General features: G+C 54.1%; 1 protein-coding gene across 1 annotated transcript in view; it reads right to left on the bottom strand.

The window, feature by feature from the left end:
* Positions 1 to 4,448: 4,448 nt before the first annotated feature.
* ARHGEF17 (Rho guanine nucleotide exchange factor 17) overlaps positions 4,449 to 11,791 on the bottom strand; it is a 60,185-nt gene continuing 52,842 nt past the window's right edge. Inside the window, exons 12-21 of the mRNA XM_081539527.1 lie at positions 11,402 to 11,475; positions 10,654 to 10,853; positions 9,935 to 10,233; positions 9,213 to 9,462; positions 8,848 to 8,934; positions 8,472 to 8,539; positions 8,081 to 8,229; positions 7,037 to 7,211; positions 6,652 to 6,921; positions 4,449 to 5,970 (exon numbers count right to left, since the gene is read on the bottom strand). Of these exons, the coding sequence (XP_081395653.1) occupies positions 5,774 to 5,970; positions 6,652 to 6,921; positions 7,037 to 7,211; positions 8,081 to 8,229; positions 8,472 to 8,539; positions 8,848 to 8,934; positions 9,213 to 9,462; positions 9,935 to 10,233; positions 10,654 to 10,853; positions 11,402 to 11,475 (1,769 nt within the window). The 3' untranslated portion in view covers positions 4,449 to 5,773. The remainder of the gene's footprint in view (positions 5,971 to 6,651; positions 6,922 to 7,036; positions 7,212 to 8,080; positions 8,230 to 8,471; positions 8,540 to 8,847; positions 8,935 to 9,212; positions 9,463 to 9,934; positions 10,234 to 10,653; positions 10,854 to 11,401; positions 11,476 to 11,791) is intronic.

The raw sequence follows: 11,791 nt of genomic DNA, 5'->3' as shown, positions 1-11,791 counted from the left end.
GAGAAATGACCAGGGATGGAGGAGCTGAGCAGTCCCTTCTGTCCACCGAGCCACAGCAAGCTGCACCTGGAACACTGCCCAAGAGTCTGGGAACATTCAGCTGCTACAGAGAGGAGACAGGGAAGGAGTTGTGGAGAGGTTTAGATCGGCTTTTTATGGAGCTTGGAGAACCACAGGCTCAAGAAAACAAAGGACTCTTAGAATCACAGGCTTTTAAAACTCCTGGCATCTCAGATGGGTCCTTGGAATCTTAGCATTTTAACCCCTGAGCTCAAGCACCTCAGAGATAGACTATCTTGTTGAGCCTCTGATAGGGAAGCTGGAGGACTGAGCCCAGAGAAGTCCTGCACCTCATCCTAGGTGGCACAGCACAAGACTCCAATAAGCTGGGTGAGCTGTGGTGATCCAGAGGCAGGGACATGGGCCCCACTGAGACTTTGACTGAGGTGGGGTGGGTATCCTGGGCCGCAGGATCAGAGAAAAGGGGCTGTTTGCAGGGGATCTGAGCAGATGGCTGCCTCTGGGGTTATGAGGGCTACCTAGGTGGCGCTAGTGGTAAAGAACTTGGTTGCCAGTGCAGGAGACATGAGACCAGGGTTCGATCCCTGGGTCAGGAAGATCACCTGGAGGAGGGCACGGCAACCCACTCCAGTATTCTTGCCTGGAGAATCGCAGGGACAGAGGAGCCTGGCGGATTACGGCAAGAGTCAGACAGACAGGACTGAAGCGATGTAGCATGCACAGGGACCAGAAATAGTGGCGCCCTCTGTGGATACCCTTAAATTCCAATGTGACTGTCCAAAGCAAGAGGAAATGTCATGGCTCAGACTTAAATTTCAAGACTCTGCACTTGGCTAACCCCCTAACTGGCCAGGTTCTATCCCTCAGAAGGCAGGCTGTCCTCTTGTGTCTGTTCCTAGCCTCCAGTGGGAGGGTGAGCTTGGTTTAAGGAAAAACGGGCCGGGAGGCCAGGTCAAGGCAGGAGCTGAACTGAGGCTGCCAGATTTGAGAGCTGGGCTCTGTCCACATTTATGTCCAGACCCTGGCTTGGGTCTGGAATCTCACTGGGATGGGGCTTTGGTGTCACACAGTTAAGAATCAAGTCCTAGTTCTGCCATTGTCAGGCTACATGGCCTTAAGCTAGTGACTTCACCTGAGTGCAACTTCACTCTCAGGGCATTGTGAGGATCTGCTGAGACCCCACATGGGAGGCACCAACTTATTCTACGCTGCAGGCTCAGAACCTGCTCCTTCTAGTCCCCACGCCCTGTGTCCACTCCACAGCCCAGTGTCTGGGCTCTACCCTTTCTCCCCAATGCCTGCATATTGCCCCCTCCCCATTCAGCCCTGCATCCTGCCCCTGACCCAGCCCCTTCACTTGCCTTTGCCAGGCTAAGCTCCTTGTTGGCTGTAATGGGCCCAAAATAGTACTTCCCCTTGCTGTTTCCTGCAATCTGGCCTGTGGCTTAAGGTCTGTGAGGACAAGAAGAGAGACTTGGTGTTTGGCAGGCATGCAAAAGATGTGAAGAGCTCTCGGAGGTCACCTGGGTCATTTTTTTTACTTTTCTGACCATAGGAAACCTTCCTGCCCGGTTCTCCTCTACACCCACCCCCAGCTTCAATGCTGCCTTGCTGTGTGACGTCAGGTAAATCTGTCCTTTTCTGTACCTCATCTTCCTTGTGAAGCAGATGTCTAGCTAAACCCTGCTATTTGTATCTAGCCCAAGGAAACACCTGGAGAACCCACCTTGGAGAAGAGGTGGCTTTTCCCTGACTGTCTCCTCTGAAGTCAGGATGTCCTTCCCAGGCTGGGTATGAGGAACATGAGCCAGATACGTCATGAGTGGCTGGATGTGTCTTCGGCTGCTTGGACTGTCTCCTGTCCTCCAGCCACCCCATGTCACTGCCCTTACTCTCCTCCATGAGGCAGAGACCTGAGCAGACCAATCACATGCACATCCCAGCTCTATTGCTTAGTAGGCAGGCAAACTTGAGGAAAGCGTTTAACCTCTCTGAACCTCAGTTTCCTCATCTGAAAAAAAGGATAATGGTACCAACCTCCCAGGACCACTGAGGATTAAACTGGATGATCCAAGCTCCTGGCTTGCAATAAATAAATGGGAGCTGGGGCTATTATTTAGTGACATTCAAGACCTACAGGGGAACCTCAACTGAATTCTCTAGAGTTAACTAAACAGATATTTATTGAGCACCTACTTTGTGTCAGGCACTGCAGGTGGCCTGGCGATGGAGCAGTGAACAAACATCCCCCTTGCAGAGCTCACATTCTGGCTTCCCTGCCTTTTCCTCTTTCCCCACTGCTCCAGCTGGGCCTACACCTCAGACCTCTTGCTCCGGGTTTCCCTACCCCTCTTTGCATTGACTCAAGCTGTTCCTTCACTCCTCACATCAAACCTGAGTCCCACTACCTCCACACCAGTGGCATGGCTTGCAGGATCTTAGTTCCTCAACCAGGGATCAAACCTGGGCCCACAGCAGTGAAAATGCAGAGTCCCAACCACTACACTGCTGAAGGTGCCCTTTAAAGCCTCACTAGCAGAACTAAACCATGGTGTCAGAAGCCAGTGTGGTAGTTACCCTAGAAGGTGAGAATGAGTGGGGGTACGTGGGAGCTTTCAAGTGGTGGAATGTTCGGTTTCTTAATCTGGGTGTGTTTATTAATAAACTTATCTAGCTGCCCACTAATGACTTGAGTACCTTTCTATACAAATATTATACTTAAGTTTTCCTACAAATATGACTGACACCTGGGTCCCACCTTCAGAATTCTGATCTAACTGTCTGGAATGTGACCTGGACCCCTCAGGTGATTTGAATGTGCAGGCAAGATTAAGAACCACTGCTTTGGAGGAGCTGATCCTTCTAGGCTCTTCCCTGGGCCGGGTGCCTAGCGATCAGTCGTGCATCCCAGGACTGCCCTGTCCACAGCTGACCTGCTCAGGGCTGCACATCTCTCCACAAGCTGCCCGGTGTCTGGGGATGTGGCCTTCTAAGGAGCAGTGGGCTGGGCTGGGCCCATTCCTACCGAGGCATATTAGGGAAAATGCTGAGGATCTGGCCTTGGGTAACCAGTGCTGAAAGTGAAGTCTGTCCAGAGGCGGAAGAGGGCCTGAGGCAGCAGAAGTTGTGAAGCAGAGAATGGCAGCTAGCTGGTGGTGAGGCAGGAATCAGAGACTCAACATGGAGAGTCCAGGGGTCTTAAGATGGGGCAGCAGTACACGGGCCACTGTGCTAACAGCTATTTGATTCTAGTTCACGTTTCCACTAGTAAGCACCCCCTTTATTTCTGGGCAGAATAAATCTCTTCCTTGCAATCCAAAGATCTGTGCACACCAACTAACAGTCCAGTGGGGGAAAGGATTATCAATCCCAATTTACAGATGACGAGATGGAGGCTCAGAGGGAATACAACTCATTCAAAGCTGCATAGCCAGTTAGTGGCAAAGTCAAAGTTTCTGTTCAGCTTCAAAACCTGTGCTCCTTCTATGCTATTTCATCATAAATTCCACGTGAATGTAGCCTTCTACTCTGTGATGTATCTATGTTATCTGTTACCCTCTCCTCCAGATCATCCCAGTAGTGATGCTGCCAGATGTTTCATGCCCGTCCCATGGCATCAAGGGCCTGGCAGAACTAAGATACGTGAATACCAGTGTGCAAAGTGTAAGCCTGCACTCCTCTTTAGCAAATGATTTCCGTAAAGTCTTAATTGTTCAGGTTGGAAAATGTTCAAACGTGTGTTCAAGAGAGCTGAAGCCTGATTTGTTCTTTTTCTAGAAGTCATCACCTTGCATCTTGCTGGTGAGCCCTGGTGGAAAGGGCTCTGAGCCCCTGCGAAGAACAGTCCTGTGTTATCAGCCTTTGCATTCTCATGTCTTATTTAATGACCAGAAATCACAGCAACTTGGAGTCTACCCCTGGTCACCTTGGCCTCTGTCAAATTCTGAGCCTCCTGAGGCTTTGCTGGAGAGCACCGATTCTTGTAGGAGCTGTAGACAGGCTCACATTCACCTAGTTTTTCCTTGTAGCATGTGTCAGCTTCAGATTCCCAAGCTTTATCCCAGGCCTACTGACTCAGGAGCTGGGGGAGCCTGGGAATGTGTATTTACATACACATAATTTATATATCATGCTTTGCATTTACAATGTAAACCTGTAAGGGACTCTAAAATGCAGCCCTGGTTATAAAGCATCTGACTAGCACAACTCCTGGTTTTCCTGACAAGGAAGCTGCAGCCCAGAGACACACAGTGACCTGCCTGAGATAACACAGCAAGTCAGTGGCCGCCTTGCCACTGCAGCACTCTTCTGGGTCTCTGAGTCCTACTCTGCCTGTCCAAGTGGGTGGGTGTCGGGGAGCCCACGCAGCTGGGGAGCTCGGAGGTTGCTGGCAGGAGGCCTCTGTGGCTGCTGATGGGGACAAGTTGTTTGGTGTTTCTATTTATTGACTCTTTAAACTTCATCATCCAAGGAAAGTTAATACACGACTGTTTGGTAGCAAGAAAAACATAATCTAAGACCGCAATGACCCACCCACCCCAAACAAAAACAGAACCAAACAAACCCCATCTGACACCAGACCTTTGGAGCTGCAGCTGAAGAAGCGTGGGGGCTGGGGTCAGACTGGCTTCTGCGGTTCGGGGGTGGGGATGGGGTGGGGGCAGGGGAAGCTAGCCTCCGGAGTAGCCTTCTCAGCCAGGGAGGCCATGTCTGGCCCCTCAGCTTTGGGCGTCCTTGGAAGGGCTGCCCCTGCCAGGGGAGGGTGTAGAGAGAGGGAGTCAGTGGTCAGAGTGAGGGGCCCCTGGGCCCACCCTCTGCGGTGACCATGTGTGCCAGTGCATGAGACACAGGGGCTGGGGGGCAATGTGCGGACAGCGAGGGCCCCTTCCCTGCTCAGGCCAGGAGAGGGCCCTGGACGAGACCCCGACAGGGTTCCCACATTCGGAAACCACTAAAGGCACTGCCGACAAGCAAGGAAACGCCGAGGCCTGGGGAAGCCCCCTGGATGGGAGTCACTGCCCCCCCCATGGTCATCGCCTTGTTCTGGATGACTGAGGGGACTTGGTCCTTTGCTCTGGATACTGGAGGGCAACCCAGTCACGACAAGGCCATGGACAGTTTATGTTAAGGGGCAGTGTTTCAGTGCCCCAAACATGCAGTGTGTGTGCGCATACATAATGAGGGGGGACTGGTCCCTCCAGGAAGGCTGGTTGGGGTCCCAGGGTGACTCCCAGGGCAGGAATAGGGTTTTTTTTTTTCCTTTTCTGTCATTTTCTCCAATCACTCCCTGCCCCAAGTCATTGCATAAATAAGTGCTTGGGAAGGTACACATCTAAAAAGAAACATAAATACTGTACATGGGAAAGGATTCCATCCCCCAGCCCACCCACTGCCCCCAGGAAAACCCTCCAAATATTGCACATGGCCCTCCCCAGCCCCGTGGGGTCCAGGCCCGGCCGTGTCTTTGGTAGAAGCTCCAGGGACAGAGGTCCTGGGCAGCCCACGTGCCCCCCGCCTCCACCCCTCATCATGACTGGGTGCACTGGAGCAGCCAGAGGGCCGGGAAACGCCTAGACCCCGCTGGCCAGCAGGTGCTCCATTGGGAATGCTTCCGCAAGGATGGGAGGCAGTCTGTGCAGGCACGGGTGTGCCCCTGGTCAGACACTCGTGTGAGGGTCTGCCGGTGGGCTTGGAAGAGGCAAGCAGGTGGAGGGCGGGTGGGTGGGCGAGTCCTGGGCCACCGTAGGCAGGGTCACACCCTCCATAGGAGGAGGTGGTTTGTGCTGTCATCTCGGCCCACGGTCTCGCTGCTGCCGCCGCCCCCACTACTGAGTCGGAAGTCCTCGTAGCCGTCGCCTCCACTGATCACCAGCATTTTGGGCCTGGCCGAGGCAGGGCCTCGGTGCCGAGGGGAGTCCCGATGTTCCAGTGAGGGCAGCTTCTCCAGGCCTGGGGGGCAGAGGGGAGGAGCCATGAGCCGGGGGGTGACTGGCGGCAGCACTATCTCAACATAGCCCTCTTGGTACTCATCTCCTGCTTCCAACAGCCCTTTCCCAAGTAGGCAGCTTAAGTCTTCTCTGGACCCAGACAACCCCTGACCGAGGCCGCCCTGCTTCTGATGCCCACAGCCACTTCCTCTTGGGAGTACGGCTTCCTGTCCTGCCAGAGCAAGACCTGGCCAAATGCAACCTCCTTAATGTACATCATTACCTACTAGGTTTTACTTTCTAATCCTCACCGTCCCTTTCCTATCCTATCTGCCATTCTACGTTCTGCTTTCTGGTGCTATTTCTGTTTCCCACTCTGCCCTATACATTATTTCTAGTCCTGTTTTATTTCCTGTTGTATATATTCCTTCCTGTGCCACATTCTAATTCTTAGTTCACTTCCTCATCTTCATGACATTCTCTGGACAGAATTTTACACACACACACACACACTCACACACACACACCGAGTATCCTAATAGATATTTAGTTTGGGTTTTCTATAGCCTACTTCCTGTAATATATGCCACTTCCACACCTGTATTACATTTTCCCTCCCTCTTAACCCTCTTCTGGTAGGGCAGTGGGGCATCCTAAACCCAAAGCCCAGGTCCCTGGAATGGCATAGGATGTGTAGGCCCACCTGTGTCTGGGTGAGGTGGTGGAGTTGGGCAGAGCAGGTTGAAGCCGTCTGGAAGTTGGACTGCGGCCAAGAAGCGGACGTGGCCAGTGTGTCCCTGGCCAAGGCCAGCAGGGCTGAGAGGTGCCCGTGGACAGCTGATGGTACTGGGTGAGGTGGGCATGGTGAGCACCACACCAGCACTGGTGCCCACCCACAGCAGCTCTTCACACACCAGCAGTGCTGTGATCCTCAGGCACGCAGCCTTGTGCTGCCGGATGATGGCGTCTGAGCCTGGGGTAGGAAACAGACCAGCGCTGGGGCCGAGTCCTGGCCCTGGCTTAGCATCCTCACTGCCAGGGACAGAAAAGCTCCAAGGGAAGGGGCAGTAGGAGACTGAGGTCAGTACCTGCCAGCATCCTGTGCACAGGAGGTGTGACATCTACCTCTGCCAGCTGCTCAAATGTGTCTGGATGGTAGAGACACACGTGAGCACTACCTTTCAATGTCACCCACACGCCCAGGCTGGAGTCCACCATGCAAGCCACGCTGCGACTGGAATCCTGCCCCACGGAGAACGTGTGCTGGGGTGAGGGTAGAGAACAGATGGGTGACTGACAGGCCTGCCTTCACTGGCCCCTCCCGGCCTTGTGCTTCACCAGTGCCCTTTCCCCGCTCCTTACAACTCAGGCCAAATCTCTCCAGAAAGCCCACTGGATTGACAGCAAAGGCAGCCTTGCTCCTTGACCTGGATGATTAACCTTTCAAATCTTCGTTTCACTGGAGCCTCCCCACTTAAACCTCAGGAACTAAAATGGAAGTGCCTTTTCCCCAAGGAAGTTGAGTGAGTTAATGATCAGAGAAGTTCAAAGCCTGAAGGGTCTTAAGAGCAATCACTGGCCTCACCCTGCACAGCTGGGAAACGAGTCTAGAAGGGGAGGGAACCTGCCCAAGGGGATCGGCAAGTCAGTCACAGACCTGGGCCTGAACCTGGGCTCTCCATCTCTTCACTCCCAGCCCCACCAACGATGGGCCCAGTGAGAGGGAAATCAAGGGAACTCATTACTTCTGGATACTACCAGGCTGACAGCTACTGATGTATATGTAAATGAAATCAGGACTAAAGGCCAGAGTGATGATAAGGGATGATGACATCAGAAAGGAACTCTGTCCACCCACCAAAGACCTCAGTACCTTAGTTGAGAAATAGGGCTGGGGGCAGGGAAGAGGACTAAAGAATTCTAATTTATATGTACCTGTAGCCTTCATCAGCTAGAAGGAAATAAGAATTAGAGAAGGCCAAGGGCTGGCCCGGATTCACACAGTGGTTGGGGGAAAGCCCTGACCTCTCAGCTGGTTGCTTTTTTTATGGCCCTGTGGTCTCACCTCCTCTCTCATGGGCCTGGCTCACCCCAAGTCACCAATTCCCCGACCCCACCCACATCCCCACTACCTCCAGCTGCAGCGTGTCAGGGCTCAGGACAAGGACTCGGTTCTGGCAGCCACACCACAGCCGCCCACCCACAGACACCATCTTGGTGATGGGGCTCCCCTGAGCGCCCAGGGTCACCGATTTGAAGTTATGGGGGTCCCAGAAATGGCCTAGAGTGGGAGTGGGATAAAGAAAACAGCAGATTCAATCTTATATTGCATTTGAGCCTCACCCTCCCCTGAAATAAGGTGCTAATAAATAACCTCATTTATCAGTGAGGACACCAAACCCCAGAAAAGACCCAGGAGTTACCGAAAGTCACATCTCCAGACTTGTGGTCTGGAGGCCCCAGCTTGCTCAGGAGGGAGATTCTATTCACGGGGGAGGGTAACAGTGGGAGGGGGACACTCACCTGCTTCTCTTTGGTAGACTACGAGCTCTCCATTGGCCAAAGACACAAACACCTGGTTATTCAGATACCTAGGGAAGGAAAAGGAGTCATGAGGGGTTTCAGGAAGCCAAAGGAGGTCACCTGAGCCCAAGGAATCAGACAGAATGACTATGGCTTCCGAAAGACCACCTCCTCCCACCCCTTGTTCTCTAGGTGGTGGGCACCTGAGTCTAAGAAGACACAGTGATTTGCACAATGACGCACGGTGTGTGGGAGACACCGTTAGCCTAGGGCACGCCTCTGTGCTCTGTGCCCAGGGGGTCCAGGTGAGCAGAAGGAAGTCTACAGGTATAGCTGAGAAGAGGGTGAACCAGAAGAGCCATCTGAGGGGCCTTACAGGATGCAGGTCACAGAGGCCGAGTGCTGGAGCTTCAAGCTGTTCCTGCGATCACGGATGCTGTCGGAGGACTGGTACACGTGGACACTGTGGATCAGTGGTGTGTACCTGTGACAATTGCTTGGGCACACTAATCCCTCCACCTAGCTGCCTCCACCACCATCTCCTCCACGGCACATGCCACCCCAAGGTACCAAAATCCCACGGCCTCCCTGTGGGTTTCAGACCCTCTGGCAGCCCTGGTTGGCAGTATCCTTGAGATCTGACCCAAAGCCCTCCTGCTTCTGCTTCAGGATGCGATATGATTTCTTAAACAGGGACTTCAGGTTCTGGCATCAAGACTGCAGCCTCTCCTGTGCCCCTACCAGCCATCCTCAGTGCCCAGCCACACAGAACTCTGGTAGGCCTCAGGGTCAACGCTCAGCAGGTCCTCCAGGCTGCCACGGGTGAAGGAGCCACGACTGGACCGACGAAGGGCTCTCCCATCCATGGGGCTGGTGCCGCAGGGACCGCCAGGCCTGAAGGAGCCAGACAGTGGCAGGAAGCCAGGCTCCTGTTCCTCCTCTGAACTGGTGGTCTCTGCTGTGGCCTCCTTGGAGCTCGGGGTCTCCTCATCTGATGGAGACAAAGGGCTCTTTCTCCCACTCTGCCAGGCCCAAGACGTGGTATCTTTCTAGGCCTCACTCTCCCCTCAACACACCCTTCTGGGCCAAGGTCTTCCACTCCTGTTCTTCCTGCCCTCCAGCCTCCACCATGAGTTCAGCCCTTGTTATCCTGATGACTGACAGCTCAGTGCTACAGGCTCCTGGTTCCAGCCTGGCCACCTCCAGTCCACCACCATGGACCAATCACCACTCCCCCCTCAACAACTCCATCTTCCTTAACTGGCCATTGCAGGAGCCTTAGGACCAGCCTGACTACCCACTGCCCCGGGGCCCTTGGTGTCACAGCCCCTGCCCACCTTGCTGGCCCCCAGCGCTCTCTGCGCTAGTATCCTGAGACTAGATTCCATGGCTATGCTTATCCCCTCTCTCATCCAATCAGCACGGGCTGGGCTACCCTTCCCTGCCCCAAGCTGGGCACTCACTGCCAAAGCTAGAGGAGATGGTCGACCGGCTGGCCTGGCTCTGCAGGGTCCCCGAGGGGCTTGGTGAAGACTCATCATCCGAGTCGCTGTCAAAGGGCACTAGCTCCGGGCGGGGGTCACCCTCGGCGGGGCCTGGCGCTATCTCCAGGCCTGAGCCCGCTATGGAGATGTGCAGGCATGGCTGGGGCCCTGGCTCGGCCAGCGTCGCTGCTTCCTCGTCCGCCGCCTCGACGTCCAGGTCTGGCCCGGTAGGCTCGGGTGCCGTCTCTGGGGGGTTCCTCAGTGACGAAGTCTGTTCCCTGGGGGACAAAGGATTGGGAATGAGTGTCACTAGGAGCTGCTGCTAAGTCACTTCAGTCGTGTCCGACTCTGTGCGACCCCACAGACGGCAGCCCCTCAGGCTCCCCCGTCCCTGGGATTCTCCAGGCAAGAACACTGGAGTGGGTTGCCATTTCCTTCTCCAATGCATGAAAGTGAAAAGTGAAAGTGAAGTCGCTCAGTCATGTCCCACCCTTAGCGAACCCATGGACTGCAGCCTACCAGGCTCCTGTGTTGCCATTTCCTTCTCCGCCCTAGGAGCTAGAACTGCCCTACACGTCCTCATGCCCCCAGGCCCCGCCCACACCCACAGGACACCCCCACCCTCCGAGTCAGGGGCGGGAATTCTGCTCCCATGCCCCGCCCTCCACCCCCGCCTACCCCGTCCCGGCGGGCCTCACCGGTGGCAGCAGCGCTGCAGGCCTGGCACCGCCCCGATGCAGAGGATGCGGGCGGAACAGACTGCGATGCAGGCCTCCACATCGGGCTCAGCGCGAAGGCTCAGCAGACACACCTGGCCCACGTAACCGTCGCTGTTGCACACCCACACCTCGGGTGCGGGCTCGGGACAGCTGCTCAGGGTCGGGGCTGCGCATGAGAACTGCGGAAGGCACCAAGGGACAGGGGAAGGTGAATGGAGGAGCTGCTGCCAGCTCCATACCACTCTCCAGGCCCTCCTGGATTCTCAACACACCTTCTGCATACACATGCACACATACAGCACACGTGACTCTTTACACACCAAATGCAGACATCCCTCTGTGACATACATTCATATATGTGTGTGTACACATATATCCATACACATATATATATACCCCAAATATGATCACACATACAGGTATATGTGTAACAAATGAAAAAATGGTAACTGTCCATATGTATATAGACTCATACAAGCACATGAATCAGACACTTCCACATCAATGGTATAGCCTTTGTTCACATGCAAAGATACATACATGCATGGATGTACCCATATACATATGACACATAGTGTCCATGTGCTTCTGCAGAGAGCTATACCCTCAAAGACATAGGGAACCACTGCAATGTTCAAGACGTACATAATGCTGTACAAAGAACAAAAACACATGAACACATGCTGGCTTAGAATACATGCACCCAGGTACCCAGGTGCATACACACCTGCATGCCGCTGCGGGTTTTCATGATGGGGATGGCCTTCAGGAATTCAGGGTCTAGACAGCTTTTGCTGGAGGCTGTAGTGGAGATGGACAGACAGACACTGCTTAGCATCCACCTCACCCTGGTCCTGACCTTGCCCATTTCCCTTCCTCTCCTGCCCCTCAGGGTCTCTCTAGGGAGAATGAGGTGGCTGGGGGTTATGTCCTGCTTGTCCTTGGCCTCAATTTTCCCATCTGTTCAATGTGAGAGGTAGACCCAGAGATCTCTAAGGATTTTCTACCCGATCAACAGTGCTCCCTGATCTAGGCCTGCTGTGTGTGTGTGTGTGTGTGTGTGTGTGTGTGTGTGTGTGTGTGTGGCCAGAATACTGGAGTGGGTAGTTGTTGATCT

The sequence above is a fragment of the Giraffa tippelskirchi genome, chromosome 11, assembly GCF_054371585.1.
Source record: "Giraffa tippelskirchi isolate mGirTip1 chromosome 11, T2T-mGirTip1v1.2.pri, whole genome shotgun sequence".
NCBI lineage: Eukaryota > Metazoa > Chordata > Mammalia > Artiodactyla > Giraffidae > Giraffa > Giraffa tippelskirchi.
This window is presented reverse-complemented; position numbering and strand designations above follow the sequence as displayed.